The following is a 20405-nucleotide window of genomic DNA, read 5'->3' as shown; positions in this document are numbered from 1 at the left end:
CTGGCAAAGCTGCGTGGTTTTCCCCTTTCACCTGGGAAAGAGGGGGTCTGCACCCTGACAAAACCAAGTTGCTCCCTCTTTCACCTCACCAAGAGGGGGTCTTCACTCTGCTGAAACTGCATAGCTCTCTCCCTCAATGGCTGCTGTGTCTGGCTTTTAAATCCTAGCACCCATCTTCCTCTGTACCCCTATTTCCGATTCCTCCCAAGATCAGTTATACCTGCCAATATTTCTGTATTAATACAAGTTTACTGGGCTGCCATTGTTAGTCTGGGCAGTAATCATCCCATGTCCTCAGGCCAATCTTCTCCAAGCCCCTACGCAGGCGCTGTAACTTGGGGGACTTGCCCCCAGTTACATCTTGGGGGGAAGTGACTTCATCCCCCTAGCTCCAAGCCTGGCCACAGCCATTTCACATATCCAAGTGACTGCCAAAGGCTATAGATATGTTAAAAGACAATGCCATAGATTAGCTGCAAGGCTGTGGCTGTACAAAACTGTCCCTTCCCCCCAACTCACACCTGTGGGGGGGGGAGGGGTGAGAACATCTTACATGTCTCTCCATTATTCCTATACACTTTGAATTCTGGACACCATTCTAAATCTTTTTTTGGGGGGCCCCCTTGGCTGCACCCTGTATCACTTTGTCCTACTTCTCCACCATCTTCTCCTATCTCCCTGAAGCTAGAATTTTAACAGGAATCCTTGACAACACCCTCCCTTTCACTGGCATATCCACCTCATCATCTAGTTAATTATACCTTCTAAATACATCAGGAATACATCTTTTTCCAGTCTCCACTGTTATGATCCTATTGACACTCATTTATATTCTAATATAGTTACTTCATAATTGGTCTTTCAACTTCTTCCCTTTATTCTTAAATTTACATTCTTAACTTTATAATTTCCACTTCTTCGCTTGCATCCACAACCCATTTTCTATATACAGCCATTGTCTTCTAATAAAAACACAAAATAAAATTAAATCTAACATTTCTTAACTGTGTTTTTTATCTTTATTTTATATTTTTAAAACTACTTTTATTAATTTTTTTAATTTCTTAAAATTTCAGTTCTGTATTTGAAACTATGATTAAATTTTAATAGAGAGCCCTTCCCCTACTGGATTGCTCAAATTATATTTCTATATAATCCTGCTGAAAAGAATTATTTTGAAATTTTGAATAAGTTTTCTTGAATGATATTTTATTGGCTTGATGAATATTTCTATTGGTTATTATTTTCATTCTTAATTACAAAGTTATTTAGTGAAGGCATAATAATCTAACATTATTGTTTGGGGTAAATAAGATTTACCCCAAATCTTCTGCTGTGCAGAAGATTTTTTTAGTTTGATGTAGACTCATTTGCTTTTTTTCTCCCTTTGTTTTCCTTGCCCTAGGAGACATATTGGCAAAAGATGGTGACAAGAAATTTCTGAGATTTCACTGCTTGTGTTTTCTTCCAGGATAAAAAAGCTTCAATACATTTACACAATGGAATGCATCTGTAAAAAGAAGGAAATCTTACCTTTCGCAAGAACATGGATGGTCCTGGACATTACTATGCTAAGTGAAATAAGCCAGTCAGAGAAAGACAAATGCCATATAATCTCACTTATACGTGACATCTAATGAACAAAATAAACTGAAGAACAAAATAGAAACAGAGGCATGGATACATGGAACAGACTGACAACTGTCAGAGGGGAAGGGGATATGGGGTGGGAGGAACTGGATGAAAGAAGGTGAGGGATTAGCCAAAGGACATACATAAATGACCCATACATGCATGACACAGACCAGTGTGGTGATGGCTACAGGAAAGGAGGATACTGACTGCATGAAGGTTGGCAAAGGGGGGGGCAGAAATGGGGACACCTGTCATAATGTCAACAATAAAAGTAAAGTAAAACGTGACTAAATGAGAAAGAAATCTAGGAGAGAAAATGGGAATCTTCTTCAAATTCTTTGAAGAATTTTCAAAGTAACTTTGAAAAGGTCAAATATGAAGGATCAGAGAGTAAAGCTTTATTTGTTTATTTTCTTCCTCTGCTAATCCAAGTTAAGGAGGTAGCCATAAATGAGGTCCAAAAGACACGTCATGAATGATCGAGTCATTTGATAGAAGTGCCATTTTAATAAGATTATTTCCAATAATAGTAAATTAATTTAAATTCCAATTTTTAATTTTTTCAGTTTCATTCTGAAATATGTGGGTTTGGTGCTTTGAAAAAATTGTCTACACTTCATACTGTTTTGAAATACCAACCTGAATTTCCACATTGCATCAGTCTGAAATACTTGAGGAAGTTAGTGGCTTAAATGACTTTCTGGAAGCAATAAATCCCATCTTATTTTTGACAAATTGGTGAGAAACTGATGAAAGGAACCAAACATCTACCATCCAGTCTATTGTTAAGGAAGGGCCAGTTTCCAGCCCAGGACCTTATTCCTGCAGGGGCCCTTGTGTGGATCACCCAGGGCCTCTGCCTGGCATGCTGGGGTGTGGTATATGAATGTTCCCTTAATTGGAACTTGGTCCTATCTAATCTGGGAATTTGTGATGTCAATAAGAATGATATGTTCATGAGACCCAAACAAAAGCAACTCAGAAATATTGACAAACTTTTCCTCTATTACTTATTCTTCTGTAAAGGTAGGTCTGTCTCCCTTGCTGAAGAATTTCAGAAATCCCAAATTGACCCTTTTCAGCAGTTAGTGGAATCCAACAGCAGAATAAAGAGGTTGTTAGCAAAGATAATTTGGTCTGTACCAACTGTCATGAGCGTATGTTTGTGATACAACTTTTTCCATAAGTCAGCCAGGCAACTGCTTGGCTAGCTGCCTGCTGAGCAGCCCAGCACAGAGGAAGAGACAAGAGTCACATACAAGACAACTATGCTATTCACTCAGCTTTTATTGAACACAGGTTCACTCAAAGTAGGACATTAATGTATATTAATATCCTACTCACACTCTAACAATCGAAAAGAAATATAACACATGCACATACACAGTAATCAATGGGAAATAGTGACTTCGTCCCAGAGTCTCAGTCTGCAGATCTGGGAGACACAGCACAGTAGGCAAGAGAGTCTTCAGCATCTTGCAAGAAAGGATCTCTGGAGCCAGGTGGGCAGCAGGGCAGATGAAGTCCTCAGTCCAGCAGGACAGAGCCTCAGGTGGCCAGGTGCAAAGGGAGATAAGGGTGGCATGGACCAGCACTCTGGTGTGTGGAGCTTGGCTGTCTCAGCAGTGGTCTGGAGACTGCTTAAGTTATATCTTGAAAGTGGCAAACGACCCTTCATGGTCCTTTGATATGTGTCTTATCAGGACTGACGGTGAGTGGGGAATTTCCCAGGAACCTATCTATGAAGGGTCCTGCTTTGCAGATAGTGGCTGTTCTGATCAATGATCACATATGCTAGCTGTGTCTCCTTGCCAGATGTGTCTAGCCTGATTTAGGTAGTTTCCCTCTTGAACCAAAATGCAGTGGCTGACTAGCAGGCATCTTGGTTGACATGATTGACTCCACTTTGTTTTGTATACTGTGTGCTATCTTGATCAGACCAACGCCATTTTTTATTGGTCCTGCCCTGCATACCAACCTACTGGCGGGCAATTATCAACCAGTGCTGTAGGGCTCCATTACTCAGTGCTGTGTGGAAACAAGGACTCTAGAAACGCCTCAGATCACCCAAGACCGGAAAAATCTGAGGCAGAACTTACCTATAATATTTCCCCCCAGAAAACATAGTGTATGTTTTATCAGTTGGTTGGAGAACGAGTGGCAAAAGTTCTCTGCTGGTGAACAAGAAAAGCATTTTTTGCACAGGGACCTGCTCGCTGGAGGAGCCCTCCCCGGGGACAGGTGGGCGGGAGCCCGAGGATCGAGGTTGCGGTGTTGGAGCAGTCTCGGTGCCTGAGTGCAAGGTCTGATGGCTTTATACGTTAGCCAGCTGGGTCCAGGCTGGAAAATGCTCACTCAGCAGGGAAAGGAGAAGAGATTGGCGCTAGTTTTCTAAAAACAACACAGCTCAAGTCTCCCTGCCTTTGTCCCTTTGCTCACCCCACCGACACACAAACAGGTCAAATCCGGGTCCAGGATCAAGTGGGCCTCCCAGTTATCACTCGGAAAAAGGCGATATCTGTGACTCCGGGACGCCCCCACCGATGCACCCACCGAGTTCCCCTCTTCTGTCAACCTGTCAGTTTCTGATTGGCACCTCTCTCTCAGAGCCTTGGACTGAGGTCCAGCAGAGTCACCACAACTACTACGGTGCCTCTCGCCTGGAGCAGCTGCGGACTGGGACTAGTGGGGCTGCGTCCCCACTAGTGAAGAGGTCTGCGAGGAGGCACCAGGGTTCTTTCTGCCGCATTTGCTCTCTGGGGGCCTTCCCTGGGCTCAGTTGGAGCCCCAGCCTCGCCTCCCGCCTGCCCTCGGGGGCTGGGGCTTGGGTCTGCGCACCACCCCTCCCGCTCGACCCAACCTAGCTTATTACTGCCACCGTCTCACCCTGCGCCTCCAGGAACCCGGGGACAGAGAAGCAGGAACCCGGTGAAGGAAAGGAGGTGCTTTCAAGCCGGGCGGGCTCGCGGAGTCCCGGGGGCCGAGTCTTCATCCTGGAGGCTGGGGCTCCGGACAACCAGCGGGCGGGAAGAAAAGCTTGACCCAGAGACGGGAGGCGGGCGAATGCGGGTGCCGAGGATCCAGCTTCGCGCGCTCGGGTGCCGTGGACACTGCGGCGCACTCGTATCTCCCTACCCAGCCTGGACCCACCAGCACTGAGTCCCTGCTCACCCAGCGTCTAGGGCTCCTTTTTTTTTTTTTTTTCCTCCTGTCCCGCCCCTAGTCCTTCTGCCAAAACCTTTGACTAGAGTATCCTTGCCAACATTCCTAAATCTCCTTTGCCAGCTCGTTTGGCCAGGTTAGTAAAAAGGCTCTGCTTTCGGATGTGAACAGAAAAGGCCAATTCCCAGAAGGTGTAGTGACCTTTACACCTTCCCCACGAACTAATTGGAAGGGGGTCCGGGGTATTTACCCAACTCCAGTTTCTCCCCTGAAATGTCCTTGCCATTCAAACCCTCAGAGGCCTTCTGCTGCGGTTCTGGGAACGCCTCCGTGATGGAACTGGGGGGCATCCGGTCCACAGAGGGAACTCGCCCCCTGCCGCGGGGGGAAGTGAAGGTGGGCAGAAGCTAGAGGGCCATCGTAACAATGCCTGCGGCCTGGATGAGGCATCCTTAGGGCCCTGGCAATACCAAACCCCTCTCTCCGCCGCGACTGCTTCCTCTCCCCTGGGATACAAAGGAAATTGGGCACTCTGGATCCCTCCTTTAAAACTCTAGATGCTTGGGATCCGAGGTGTGGGGCTGGGCGGGGTTGGGCGATGGCTGCCACCTCCCCTCCCACCCTGCCCTCCGGCATTCCCTCTGCTCCGAAAGAGAGGAGACCAAGTATCTGGGCAGCAGGGTGCGAAGGGCGCCCAGTGCGCCCGGACGCGGGGCAGGGAGGCGTTCGTCTGATTCGGCTTGACGTGGCAGCTACACTGAAGACCCCGGCCCCGCGCCAGAGTGCGTCTCCCTCTCCACCTTCGCTCTTCTCCCCGTCCGTGCAGTCCTGGCCTGGGGCGTCCAGGGCGCCCTTCAGCTCCCTGACACGGGTCTCGAGCCAGCACCACCGGGAGCGGCAGGAGCTGGCTCCACTCTCCTCGACCCGCGGACACTGGTGGGGGATTCTGAGTTGTGAAAAGCAGTCGCCACCTCCCGGGCGCTCCGCCTTCCCTGCGGCAGGATCCTACAGGATCCTTTGAGAGCTGCTCCTTGTGCCCGGGAGTCTGGAGCGAGCAGGCCGAGGTAAGCTGTCCCTGCCCTGTCGCTGGCACCCACATCGATGCCCCCTACGCAAATGCACACGCGCTGAGAGCAGACCCAGCGCCTCCCTCCCGTGGAGCCCCCTGCGAGGCCGCAGGGGCAGACGGACTGTGCGCCTCGGAAGGCACACCCAGAGAAACTTGTTCCTCCTGTCTCGGGTCACACACTGACGGCCGGCCAGTGCAGGGAGAGGGGCGGGAGGGGGCGGGGGCAGGGCTGCTGGAGAGGAGGGGAGCACGCGGTGGGGGAGGGGCGCAGTCGGCGAAACTCCTCTGCCTCTCGCTCCTCTCACTGCTCGCTCTTCTCTCCGCGCAGACACCCGGGACCTCCCCTGGGCGCCAGCTCCTCGGCTCCAACGGGTCCAACGACAAGCGGATTTTTTTCTTCTTTGTGGAAATTGGCTTTGGTGTGTGCTTTCCTCCCTCCCCTTTGCCCCCTCCCTTTTTAAGGCATGGACCGGGCAGTGGCTCCTGGAAGAACAAGTGTGGGAAAAGAGAGAGGAAACCGAAGCTAAATGACAGGATGCAGGCGACTTGAGACACAAAAAGAGAAGCATTGCTCTCGGATCAAGTCATTGCCTCGCTGTTTTCCTTTTTCCGAGTCGCACTGAGGATTTTACAGCTCTAGGCGGAGTTGGAGCGCTTTGGCTGGTTGAGATTCCCTCTTTGCTCTATTTTCCCCGCACGTCCTTCTTCTCCCGAACCCGCCTGGGTGTCCGGCGAACGGAGAATGGAGAGGGGGCTGCAGCCCCTCGGCGCCGCGCTCGCCCTGGCCCTGGCCCTGGCCCTGGCGCCGGCCCGCGCCTTTCGCAACGGTAAGTGACAGACGGAGGCGCGCGTGACAGCGCCGGCCCCGGGCTGCCCGCCGCCGCGTCGGCCGAGCTCCGCTTCCCGCCCAGCGTCGAGTCTGGCGGCGGCCAGGCTGAGGCCGGCATGACCGCCCCAGGGCAAAGGAAACTTTTATCCGGGCGGAGAAATAAAGAAATCAGATCAAGCGGTTTAGGGCCGGAGAATTTCAAGTCCTCCGGTTCCCTCCTGAAGTTGGTGGTTTGGTGGCGGGGGTTTCCTGTCTGTGTTACAAGGCAGCGCTGCCTACCTTCCTAGATCAGCACGGCAATTACCTTAATAACGTTTCCTCCCAAAGGCAATTAGAGGAGACTCCCTTTCAAAAATCGGATGGCTGTTGAAAGTGAATGAAGGCTTTACGAGAACTTCCTGGTTCTCTTTCATCCCCCTAAACTGTTTCCTCTGGGTGGGGGGGTTGCCTGCAACAGAGGGCGGTTTGTGGGTTGATGGAACTCCTTCTCCCGCCTCTTTAAATCGTCCCTGAACAGTCTGGAGCATGAATGAAAACTACACCGTTTCGATACAGGAATCATATATACAGTGTAAGGCACCAGGGTATCTGGAAATCCCTAACCTAGCTGCAGCTTCCACTGAGTTGTACAGCCTTTCACTGGTAAGTAAATGGAAGACTGTGAGGTGTGTTACAAATGCTATCCTGCAACCTAAATAATGTATTTTAAAATGTGATCTGGTTGTAGGCATGTTTCATTAACCTCGTGAGGTGTGAAGGAAAGGATCTGAAATTATCTTTACAGTGAGTCCTCAGCAATTATTACTGTTATTATCATTTACTTTTGTCTGGCTCAGATTTCAATCAAAGTAAATATAAGAAAAGCCCTTTTACTGCTTACTGTGGTATATTGTTTTAATAAGACACCACAGTGGAGGGTGTTTAGACCAGGAGGAATTTAAATCCTGTCTTTATGATAGAACTTAATCTGTATAATATGCTCTTTGGAGGTTTTGTGATTGAAGCAATAGATTTCTCCCCGACCCACCGCTACTAAGTAGTGTTCTAAAGGCTGGGCTTAGAAGCAACACACACACATACATACAAACAAAATTGTGAATATAGATTCAATTTATTAATGAACCTGAGCTGGTGGCATATTTCTATAATTTGGTAGGGGATAAAGTAACATTCTCCTCCAGGTGAAGTAGGTCAGGTGGTTAGACTTTAGAAATTACAGCAACTCAGCCTCCCCAACTCCTGAATTAAATCAGTAGTGGAGATGTTCACAGGATGGATTTGAAACCTAATACAAAAAGCTTTCAGACTTTAGGTTGTGATATCTCTCTCTCTCTCCATATATGTATGTATGTATGTATGTATGTATATATATGTGTGTGTGTATGAAATATGTATATGAATACATATTTATTTTCTTAGCAGAAATCTGGGGAATGCAAAGAACCGGAGTTTTGTTTGGTGAACTTGACTAGGTAAAACCATGCTGTTGTGTTCACAGGGGCCACAGGTTCTGTAACTCAGCGGACCTCTTAAAGCCATGTCCACCTGTTCTCAGTCCCTGTAACTGCTAAATTAATTCATTAACCTTATTTAGGTCTAATGGTCCAGAGTCATTAGAAATTGTTCTTTTCTTAACTGTTAGAGAGATTGAAGAGAGCTGAGGAGTCTAGGAGTCCACATTATCTTATTACACTATCACTTTCTCAGAAATCACAGATTAAAGGGCTCTGGTGTGGTACTGAGTCCACCTAAATGTCTACTGAAGTGACTCTGGTGAGTGACTAGAAGCAGTGCTGTTTTATTTCACTCCTCTAACAGATGCCAGACTCTGTCATGATGTTCATACAGAGCTGGAGGAGACTTAATGAGATGGGGTCACTTTCCAAGTTGTCTACATATTTAACAGAATGCAAGAGCCTGAGCAGAATCATACAACGAAGTCCAATATGATCATTAGCTGAGATTCTGAACTCCAGTTGCAAGATCATTTCTTCTTGGCAAACCTTAAGCTTTTAAAACCAGAGGAAAAGGAAGAGGAAATAAGTGTAAGGCTACTCCTGGTCTAAGAAACGTAGTCAGAAACATCTAGCAATTGAGAAAAACAATATACTTTATATTATATTCTTTTTAATTTATGGGCAATAATTTCTGTAATGCATGTAGCTTTATGCATTTTTGATGTGCACTTTATCTTTCATTTCCATTTGACCTGGTTTTCCTGTAATATAATTCTGTAGATTTATAAATTCATGCTGAGAGCAAAAAAAATGCTATTTTTCTTACAGGGAATCTATTAGATGCAATATTAAAATCTATATATACCATTACTGAATATTTGTGATTGATAGGCTTATATATTTCACCACTTTCATACCTGTCCCTCTTAAGTAGTTTATGCACTGAATTTTTATTGCTCAAAATTAAGCATCAATAAATGTGGCAGCGTTTCAGGCTGAGGCTCTTCAGCATGAAATCCATCACAAAAAATGACAATGAGAATCTGTGCTGAACAAGAAAGCAGCTCAGACAGAGACTGGTTTATTTGGCTCTTAGTGAATCACTTCAGCATTTGGGCTTTTCTTTTAAATGAAAGCTCAAAATCAGTTAGTTCAGCTTTCCCAGAATGTAAGAGTGGGGCTTACCATATGTGATACCAGATCTCAGTGTGGGGGGATTTTTTCAGTACATCAGTAATTGGAATTAATACTGTGTAGCTAATTTATTTTTCTTTCTGCCCCATTGTTTTGACCTGGTCTCCAAGCTTGAGCAATTTTACTTGGAGAAGTAGAGTAGAATTATCCCTGCTTCTTGAGATATACTTTGTTCTTTGTTGATCTGGATCTCAAAAGCAGAGATAACTCACAATCACTTAGATTTATGGGTAGATAAAACAACAAAGAAAAGGTTTGTCTTGGAAGACAATCCCCACTGACCAATGACAGAGACCGCTTATCATCAAAAGCTACATAAGGGTTTGAGTAGCATCATTCAGTCACTTTTCACTCAGAACTCACTACTTAATGCGATTACACTTTGGGAGGGGTGGTAATTAAGTCTAGAAGAAGCTCCCTGGGGACCATGTTAACATCCATTGAGTGGTTTAATGTTTTTAATACTAGAAGACCTTTTCCCTGGGACAGACGTTTGTGGAGGATGGGGGTCTAGTCTTTTTAGATCTCAGTTTACTCTCCTCCTCATCCAACCATCCTGGGATCAGAGCATTTTTGGTGAGATGTTGCTTTTAGTGTCACCTGAAGGACCTGCAAGGACCTGTCAGAGTTCCCCATGAGAAGTTATGGAATGTTTAATAGCCAATTATTGACATGCAAAGCTAGAACACCTAACTGGTTGTCAGGGAAAGAGCTACTAAAATGTTATTTTATTACAGATAAATGTGGCGATACTATAAAAATCGAAAGCCCCGGATACCTTACATCTCCTGGTTACCCTCATTCCTATCATCCAAGTGAAAAATGTGAATGGCTGATTCAGGCTCCCGACCCATACCAGAGAATTATGATCAACTTCAACCCTCATTTCGACTTGGAAGACAGAGACTGCAAGTAAGTGCTGACATTATTTGAACAGGGCACCACAGCACCATCTAGTGGTCACAGATGTCTAAGGGGGGGACAGCCTGTGTGTCTGATCTGTGATATAAATAAATCCAGGAGGAATTCCAATCTAGGCCAGATCACATGTCAATGGCATGAAAATTAAATTACATGAAGTGATTTCTGAGTTCTCCAAACTAGGAAGATTGTATTTAAATATGCAATTTCTCATATTTTTTCTGTTAACACGTTGGTTTTGGAACTCTTTTAAGAAATGTATATACGTTTCTCCCTTCACACACCTCACCACCCAGGGAAAAGGGAAGAATTAGAAACCCAAACTCTCACTTGAGTTTTTATTAAATATGATGAGCCACTAACATATATTGCATTGAAAGACAGTGAGATTGGATATTTTTGCAACAAATCTGTGGCACATTTTGTGATTTAAGAACTCTATCTTATTGGCATGACAAAAGAAAATTGTCATTGAGCTCTTGCTGGTGTGGCTCAGTCAGTTGGGAGGGGTCATGTGTTCAATTCCTGGTCAGGGCACATGCCTGGGTTGCAGGTTCAGTGCCCGGTTGAGGCTCAAATGAAAGGCAACTGTTGATCTCTTTCCTATTCATCTTCCTCTCCCTCTCTCCTTCCCTTCCCCTCTCTCTAAAATCAATAAGCATGTCTTTGGATGAAGATAAAATAACTGTCATTGAAAATAAAAGGAATATAGCATAAGTCAGATGAGGGGATTCTTATAGTAGAGTAATGATTATAAGTCTCTTATTGGAGATGTGAAAAATAACTATTAACGTACAATGAATACAATGGAACACAAATATGAATCAGCATTTTATCTATCTGCTTTACTCTTACTATCTTCTTCTATTAAGTTACTAAGCATTGTTAGGTTACTGTGCCAGATTTTATTATTATGAAAACACTCTCACTATATACTCTAAATTATATTTCCTCAGTTTATGTGAAAAAACTGCTATGCAGTTTTGCACCTAATGGAAGGTATGCACTGTTGTTGCAGGCAGCAGTCCACAGAAACCCAGAATTCACTTTTGTCTCTGGACATCCAGCAGCCCACTTATCACTGTCTTGTCCCCATTATTCCATTCTGCCCTACTGTTCATGGTGTGTTCGACAAAGACTTGAACCTGCATATCAATGTTTAATGAACTTTAGACATATAAAGAGTTTTGGCAAAGAAAAACAATCTAGTTAAATCTAAATTCTAAAGTGTATGTCAGGACCCTGGCTGGTGTAGCTCAGTGGGTTGAGCACAGGCCTGCGAACCAAAGGATCCTGGTTAGATTCCCAGTCAGGGCACATGCCTGGGTTGCAGGCCAGTTCCCAGCAGGGGACACATGAGAGGTAACCATACACTGATATTTCTCTCCCTATCTCCTTCCCTTCCCCTCTAAAGATAAATAAATAAAATCTTTTAAAAAAGAGAAAGCATTAAAGTGTACGTCAGGGACTATGTTTCCCAAGTTTTAAAATGGATCAATTTGATATAATTGTATGTAATATACATAGGTTATTACTTTCATTAGATATAAATATTATTATGCAGGCACACTCATTATTAAAACTATTCTATCTGCAAACACATAACCCTTTTAGTTAAGAACACATTAATATGAAAATTTTTCCACTATAGGAAGTTCTCAACAACCTGTTGAGTTGGTGGGGTAAACTAGTTTTTCATGGATAGGATAATGAGTTCATCTGGTCAATTCAACATCCTAGTGCCTAGAGGATTAGCATATGTTCCTATACTGTTGATCAATTCCAAATAATCAGCATATACTACAGTGCAATAAAATTATGCTGATTATAATCTAATCTGTTCTGTGATTCAGAAGTGCTTCCGGGCATTAAATGCACTTCTTAATCTTGTGTAAAACTTGTCATTTATAAAGTGTTACAGTGGCTGCTACAATATTCTGGATAGTGGTTTTTACAATGTCAATCACCTAGACAACTTAGAGACTTGTACTCTATTTTATTATTGTTTTTTGGCAATATTTAAACTGCTATAGGAGATATTTTTAAGAAAGTGATAAAACATACCCAAGAAATAACAATATTCCCCCAAATAAGGTGCTATTAAATTTCAGTAAACTTATATTTACTATTTCCTGATCTGAAAATCATAACCATGTGTATATGTAATACAGTGCTTAACAGATTCAGAATAGTCAGTAGTTAATAACAAGGAAGTGCTGGTAAATGTTTGACAACTGAATCTTGGGAGGAGGGAATCAAGTCCTGATGTGTGATATTTGCCAATTTCAGTAGTATAAATACTCCCTTCGTGCCCAATTTCAGACTACCCATGTGATGTCACTATTCATGGACTTGCAAAGAGTTGTGTACAGTTAGTTTTTATGAGCTGGTGCAAGCCAGCTTCAGGGCACAACTGGAGTAGAAGTGTAAGAAGAGGAAGCAAGTTAAGGGTGTTAATATATGTAAAGTACTTACAGCAGTGTCTAGCACACAGTAAGCCTTAAATAATGATTTGCCATACCATGATGGGAGGTAGGACATGGTGAGATTTTAGGTAGTTTTCTTTTTTTTTAAGATGAGAAAAAAACAGATAATTATATTTTATAGGAAGCGATCATTTTAGTAATGTTAGCAATGTATTTAAGAAACTGACATGGCCAAGAATATTGTTTCTGTAATAATGATGGTGAGATTTTTGAAAAATGCTTGAATAAAATTATTTTTTATTTATCTATATAGTTACTAATTATATCTATCCATAATTAGTAACTGAGGATTTTTTCTTTGTGAAGGTGCCATCTCCTGGCCAGCCTTGAAAGTCTGATATTTTTAGCCTTTTTAATGAAGTCAATGAACATTACAGCATGGAAAGTTCTTTGTGCCATGTTTTATCAGAAACAACCAGACAACAACTGGTTTGAATGAAAATTCAAAAACCGATATTGGAAGACCAACTTAAGACATTGCAGTTCCTGACTTTCCAGGTTGGTCCACATGATTCCTGGTTGTCATTGAAGGTTGTACTTGAAATTCTTCAAATGTGGTGCAATTCTTATCTTTTTTTAGAAAAGGCTGTGAGAAGAATCAACAGCTTTAAAATTTACAGGAGGTTAGACTTTCCTATAAAAAATGGAAATCAGCAGAAACTCTTGAACAATATATTCACAGACTTCAAAAGTTTGTTAGATGCACAAAAACATAGTTATGCCTCGTGTTACTTGTTGTTTTGATGATTTCTATTGGCCTACTTCCAAAATTGTATTTGAAATTATATAAAACTAGTTATAATCAACCATATTCATAGAGCTTTTAGTTATTATTTCTGTTAAGAACAAACTGTTGTCTTGAGATATTTTTTATCCTTACCTTTCCCAGCCATATTATGAGTACTTGTACCAATGTCATAAGGTTCCTGTAGTGGATAATGAAGTAGTGGGTGTGAGGGCCCTTTGAAAAGTTAAAAGCTCTCCTCAAAAAAAGTTATCATTTTATAATATTTTTAACAACTTGGTGATGGCTAAAACATTTGGAAATAAGAAATTACGCATATGTCAAACTAAATATATTGACCCAGTAATGGGATGATCTGTGTATAATACACCATGCATTTTCTGATAATACTGTCAGTATCTGTTTCATCAACTTTCACCATGTGAAAGTTCAGGAAATTGATTCCTTGGCACATTTGTTTATTGAGAAACATCCTTTAGACACAAATAAATGATCATTTTTTCTGTAAGGTATAGGAGTAGATAAGTCATTAAATACATTACTTATGGTAGAATAAATATTTTGATTTAAATTTTACTGATTTATTTATAATTAAATAAAAACTATTTCATAATTTAACAACACAATAGAATGTATTTAATTTATGTGATTTATTTATCACAACTTTTTGTGTGAATAAAGCCAAGACTGACCCAGTCTTTGAATAGACTATGGACCTATCCTTACAACAAGTTCTTACAGTGAACACAAAGGGTTTCCTTAGGGAAAAGTAAAGTGCAAATTGTACCTAAAAGTTTTAAAATGCAATAATATGAGTTTATACCACCACTGAATTATGTATCATTATAAATAAGCATTAAAAACATAATATTACAACTCCTTTAATTCTTTTATTGAACAAGGGGTATGGATCAATCATTCAGCAGAGCAGTTAAGTAGAGCATCTGTCTGCAGGGCTAACATTGTGCTAGGATTTCTAGCTAGGTATACTGCCTGGTTTCATTGTTAAGTTCATATAACAGATTGAGCTAGAGAGTGTTCTGAGAGTAGAAGGAGAGTAGAGGTATTCAGGAAATGGAAGTTATGATGATTTCTCTTTTTTTTTGCACCAGCAGAATGCTCCGTGCTTGTGAAGTATGGTAAGGCAGGCATCCTGGATTGCATAAAACTTTATATCTGCATAATAAACAAGAATGTCATTGATACAGTAGTTAGAGTTTATGAAACTTCCCCAGTTTCCCAGGAATGCTGCCTATCAGTATGATAATTTATAATAGTTCGTGACAAATATTGCTGAACAAAGAGGTGTGTGATTACATCCAGATCAGTTGTCGTCATCTGGGGAGCAGTAAAGATTTCACAGACATTGGGTTACAAACATTAATAAAATAATGTGAAGGTCCAGAAATAGAGTCTAAGAAAGTGACAGTGTTGGGAGAAGAAAGCCCAGCAGTGGTCTTCTGACAAATTTCCAACTGCACTGACTGATTATCAGTGCTGTTTTGTAGGATTTTCTCAAGATGCAAGGCTAATACGCATGGATGCTTTTCTGTCTAGAATTTAAATCTCTTCTTTATGTAACCACTAATAGATGTCTTTTTTCTAATTTAATGCAGTCAAATAAGATGTCACTCATAACTTCATATGAAGTTTATTTACAATAAAATTATAATTAAATAGATGAACTTCAAGTTTGGGAATTTTGTTAAAATACAAATTTTTTTATTGATACTTTTCAAATTACCTAAATAATAGCAAACTTTGAAATACCGTTCACTTCATTTATTTTAATGGAATGTAAATTCACTGAATAAAAATTTGCTCTTAGTTTTTGAATCTTTTTATTTCTACAATTTTAATTATTATGGTCACTTAGCCATTTATTGGCAATTTGAGGAATATAAGTTCCATTTCTGGTTTCCCTAAGTAATATTTTCTGTTTTGGCACTATTCACTTTGTACAGCATGGACTTTTACAATAGTTTTGGTTTTTTAAATTTTTATTAAAATATTATTTTCTTGATGAATGAGTTCTTTGGCTTTTTTTATCCAAGGAAAGTGCCTCATTCTAGTTCCGGTCTTGTCACATCACATTGACCAAAACAAAGAAAGACGTTGTTTTATGAAAAATAGTGGGTATTTAACCTATAATACTTTTTATTTTTCTATATGTAATATGTCATTTAACTAAAGTATGATCTATACCTAGAAAAATACACAAAGTAAGTGTACAGTTTGATGAAGGTTTCAATGTGACCACATCTATTTAACCAAGACAGAGTAAAGATTCCCAGCATTGGGTAAAGAAGCACCTATGTTCACTTTCAGTCACTGACCTTTGGCCTCAAGGGCAGCTGCTCTCCTGACGTGTATGATTCCATTTTTATAAATTTCAAAATCAGACAAAACTAAACTATAGTCTTAGATGTTTATATGTATTATTCTTTCACTAAAGTGAAATTCTTTGGAGTTTAGATTAAAAATTGTGTGATTTTCCCTTTCTAATGAAAAAACCAGAGTCCTACTGAAGCATTTTATATATTTTTGGTGACTATTCTAGAAATATTTTGTATTTGTTGCATATACTATGGTTTGTAAAATAAACAAAATGCTTTCAGTCTGGATCCTACTTTATATGCAAGGCAAATTCTGAGAAATTCTTTCTTTGCTTTATTTTTCCTTATTTTTTTGTCATTGGTTTTGATCTCAAGTAACTTCCCAATATGGACAATGTGAGGGCACCACCACCAAGCTCAGTTTCACAATAAAACTAGCAAATGGTAAGAATCAGCCCTTCAGAGAACAAGTGCTGGCCAATATTGTTACCACCTGCTGCATTCTTACTTACTACTCAGGCAGAAAATTATCTACTTTCTTCCTCTTGATCTGTCTTCCCAACGCCCCACCACACCCTGCCATTAGCACTGATTTAATTTGAAAAGAACTCCATGTGTTTATAAAATTAATTTTCTTTTTATTTATTTATTTTTTATTGATTATGCCATTACAGTTGTTCTATTCCCCCCTTCATTCCCCTCCACCCTACCCCCCGTCCCCTTTAGTTTATGACCATGTGTCTCAAGTTCTTTAGATTCTATATTTCCCATACTATTCTTGCCCCCCATCTATTTCTATCTTCTGTATATGCTACTTATTTTCTGTACCTTCTCCCTCTTTCTCCTCCTCCCACTCCCCTGTTGCTAACCCTCCTTGAGATCTTCATTTCTAGGTTTCCACTCCTGATCTAGCTGTCCTTTTAGTTTGCTTTTGTTTTAGGTGTGGTTGTTAATAACTGCGAGTTTGCTGTCCTTTCACTGTTCATGTTTTTTTAACTTCTTTTTCTTAGATAAGTCTCTTTAACATTTCATATAATAAGGGCTTGGTGATGATGAACTCCTTGAATTTGATCTTATCTGAGAAGCACTTTAACTGTCCTTCCATTCTAAATGAAAGTTTTGCTGGATAGAGCAATCTTGGTTGTAGGTCTTTGGATTTCATGACTTGAAATACCTCTTTCCAGCCCCTTCTTGCCTGTAAGGTCTCTTTTGAGAAGTCTGCTGACAGTCTGATGGGAACTCTTTTGTAGGTGACTGTCCCCTTATCTCTTGCTGCTTCTAGGATTCTCTCCTTCATTTTAATCTTGGCTAATGTAATGATGATGTGCCTTGGTGTGTTTCTTCTTGGGTCCAACTTCTTTGGGACTCTCTGAGCTTCCTGGATTTCCTGGAAGTCTATTTCCTTTGCCAGATTGGGGAAATTCTCCTTTATTAACTTATTTGTTCAAATAAGTTTTCCACTGGTGGCTGTTCCTTTCCCCCTTCTGGTACCCCTATAATTCGGATGTTGGAGCATTTAAAGATGTCCTGGAGGTTCCTAAGACTCTCCTCATTTTTTTGAATTCTTGCTTCTTGACTCTTTTCTGTTTGGCCATTATTTGCTTTCTTCTGGTCCACTCCATTGATTTGAGTCACAGTTTCCTTTTCATCGCTATTGGTTTCCTGTGCAATTCCATTCATTTCAATTAGTTTTGCCTTCATATGTTTGTCTAATTTGTGGCTATAATCAACCAGTTCTGTGAGGATCCTGATCACCAGTGTTTTAAACTGTGCATCTGAGAATTTTGCTATTTCTTCATCACTTAGATTTATAGGCTCTGGGGCTTTGAGATCTTCTTGATCCATTTTTGGTCTTTTCCTGCCTGTTAAGTATGAGGAGCGGAGCCTTGGATTCCCAGTTCGCTGGCTTATGACGCTGTATGTGGAGGTGGGTCAGAGCAGGGAAATGGCGGTGCCCTCCACTGCCACTCGCCGAGGGGACCCGCTGGGTCCTGTCCAATCGCCCACTCCCTCTCTTGTCTATTCGCACATGAGTGTGTGACCACAGTCAAGCCACAGCCCTGCTCCCTCGCTGTTTCCCGGAGGTGGCTGGGTCTCTCACTAGGTCTAACCCTGCGCCTGGATTCTGTGTGCCTGAGTCCGTCTGACTGAGTTTTCCTGTGCTACTCCACTCCACCAGCTGCTGGTTTCGCCCCTCTTACCGGTCAGGCGGAAGAGTTTGTTGTTAACAGACTTCCGAAAAGTTCAATTTTCTGTGTTCTGGCTATGTTTTCTGTTGCTATTATTTAGTTGTCTCTAAACTTGGTTTTGTGAGAAAGCACAGTGTTTCCACCTGTGCCTCCATCTTGGCGGAAGTCTCCTAAAATTAAATTCTTTATTATTTCTTACTATAAGCAATCACATTTGATCACAATGAATTTTGAATATTACAAGGTTGTTTGTGTGTTAGGCATTTCTGTAATTTGAAAGAAGCAACGTTTATGAGAAGCTAAAAAAGAAGGTTCATTAAAATCTTTTTCAGATTGAATCAGCATGTACATGGCATTTCCAGATTTCACTTTGAGTAGTAGGCACTTAAAAATTGATCCAAGTGAGACATATGCCTTCAGTAGGCATGCATACTCTCAGCTCCTTCCTTTCCAGCTTAAAATGTGATACTTGAATGCATGCTAACACACTTCAGCACTTGTAAAGGAGGCTACCAAATTACCACTGTAGTATTCAAGAAGGTTGATCATTAAGCCTGAAGAAAAACAAGACAAGAATAGTGTTCAGATCAGATTCCAAATGCCTCATAATTGGGTGTTTGTAATCAATCTTGACTGTAAGAGTCAGTGACTTGGCAGAACATAGCACCTCAAAAGATTTTTCCTCCTAGTCTCTGATTGATTAAACTGTGTCTAGGTCAGTGAGGGATGGCAGGTCAGTGTAACTCCCAGGCTGGCTGTGAAGCATGCCAAACACTTGCTGGCTTATGGTTGACATCATGTAGTCTTTGCAAAGAGTTTAGGAAGTATATTGCATTCATTCAGAACTCTACTAAATTATGCAGAGGGGCAGAGAAGAAAAAGAAAGTGTTTTGGCTTTTGTCTAGTCAGTTGCTTAGAAGTGTGTTTTTTCTCCTCATCAAGTCCTGGTCTACAGTGCTCACATCTTCTACCTTACTTGTTCAACATATTTTTTCATCTTTAACTTAAATAATCAATAGGAAGTTTAGAGAGGAATGATCATGCTGCTTCCAACTGTTGGGCCCTCACTATTTGCCACACAACAGCATTTGCTAAACACTGTGCACATGGTCTTCCTTCCTTTTCCCGTCAACCTTATCTTACAAATAGCAGCACTAAGCCTTAGAAAAGGTCAGATACCTGAGCCAGACCACTTAGCTGCTGCACAAAAATACCTTTCCATTTTTGTGACCAAAGGGGCTTGGGATATGCTTTTTGAATGAAAGATTTTTTATGAAATATTATCAACTATTTTTTATTCAAGCAGTCATCTTTTGTCAAATACCTCACACAAAAGTTTAAAAATGAACCAACTAATTCTGAGTAAGAACCTAATTTTTAAATGCTTAGTTCAGATTAAGTAAGCTCTGGTAAAGACTGTGCCCAGAAACTTCGAAAGAATGGATGATTTCCACTTAGTCAAAAAGTTAAGATTTGCCTTAACTTAGAAACTGATGTCCTAGGGGAAAATATCTGAATTCTGATCCTTTTGGTCTATGGAGTTGGAAAGCACAAAGCACACACAAATATGATTTTTACTTGAAGGCTGATAACCAGGCAGCACAAGGGTTCAATGTATACAATTGGTTCAGGGGACACATAGATTCCAACTACTTCTGGTGCTTCCTCACAGGCTGGGAAGTAGGGAGGCTGCATTCTTTTCCAGGCACTGCTCACTGACTTCATTAAATTCAGGCAAATAGCCCCAAAGTTTCTCCCTGCCTAGGTCCTCTACTTGGAACATTTTGATACTTGTATTTGCCACTGATGACTTAATAAGGGTTAAAGAGAAAATGTTTAAGTACTGGGTTCTTGTGAGAAATAGAAGAGTGTTTTTTGAAAAGCACTGGGTCCTTGTGAGAAATAGAAGAGTGTTTTTTGAGAAGAAACAGATGCTGCAGAGTATTTTTGTTTTTATCTGGTCAGATTCTTGTATAATCAGTCAGCCAGGCTGGAGGTGATGGCTTGTTGCTTCTGTGATGTCTGGCATGTCACAGGGAGACTGGCCAGTCCTGGGGTGAAAGAGGATCTAAATGTCTCTTTATTCAAGTTCTTAAATTTCTCTGGAAAAGGCAGAAGTGACAAAGGCCAGTCAGTATAGTCACCATTCCAGCTTCCTGCCTAACTTTCCAAGCAATGGGTGCTACTAGCTGGGCAGCTATTGTGTAAGATATAAGCTATCAGTGAAATGGCATGTAAAAAGTGAGGTGTGATCCAAATCTTAGTCCTAGACAGGAACTTAAACACAGAATTCCAAAATTAAAGAAAAAAGAACACACTTTGAATCACATAAAATGAAGGACACAAAGCCCCACAAACTTGGTACCACAGGTTAATTTTGTC

At 41.4% G+C, this 20405-nt stretch overlaps 1 protein-coding gene across 5 annotated transcripts in view; it reads left to right on the top strand.

The window, feature by feature from the left end:
* Positions 1–5783: 5783 nt before the first annotated feature.
* Positions 5784–20405, top strand: part of NRP1 (neuropilin 1) — a 199200-nt gene continuing 184578 nt past the window's right edge. For 3 of the 5 annotated variants that reach the window (XM_037127405.2, XM_037127404.2, XM_037127402.2), the window contains exons 1-2: positions 6143–6693; positions 10084–10258. In XM_037127405.2, coding sequence (XP_036983300.2) covers positions 6609–6693; positions 10084–10258 — 260 coding nt within the window. In that variant the 5' untranslated portion in view covers positions 6143–6608. Of the gene's footprint in view, positions 5862–6142; positions 6694–7157; positions 7338–10083; positions 10259–20405 lie in introns of those variants that run through there. The other 2 variants (XM_037127401.2, XM_037127406.2) reach the window with 2 other exon arrangements.

This window comes from Artibeus jamaicensis, unplaced genomic scaffold (assembly GCF_021234435.1).
Source record: "Artibeus jamaicensis isolate MK-2021 breed Jamaican fruit bat unplaced genomic scaffold, CSHL_Jam_final contig_515, whole genome shotgun sequence".
Classification (NCBI taxonomy): domain Eukaryota; kingdom Metazoa; phylum Chordata; class Mammalia; order Chiroptera; family Phyllostomidae; genus Artibeus; species Artibeus jamaicensis.
The sequence above is the reverse complement of the archived record's forward strand: the minus strand, read 5'-3'. Positions and strand labels throughout refer to the sequence as shown.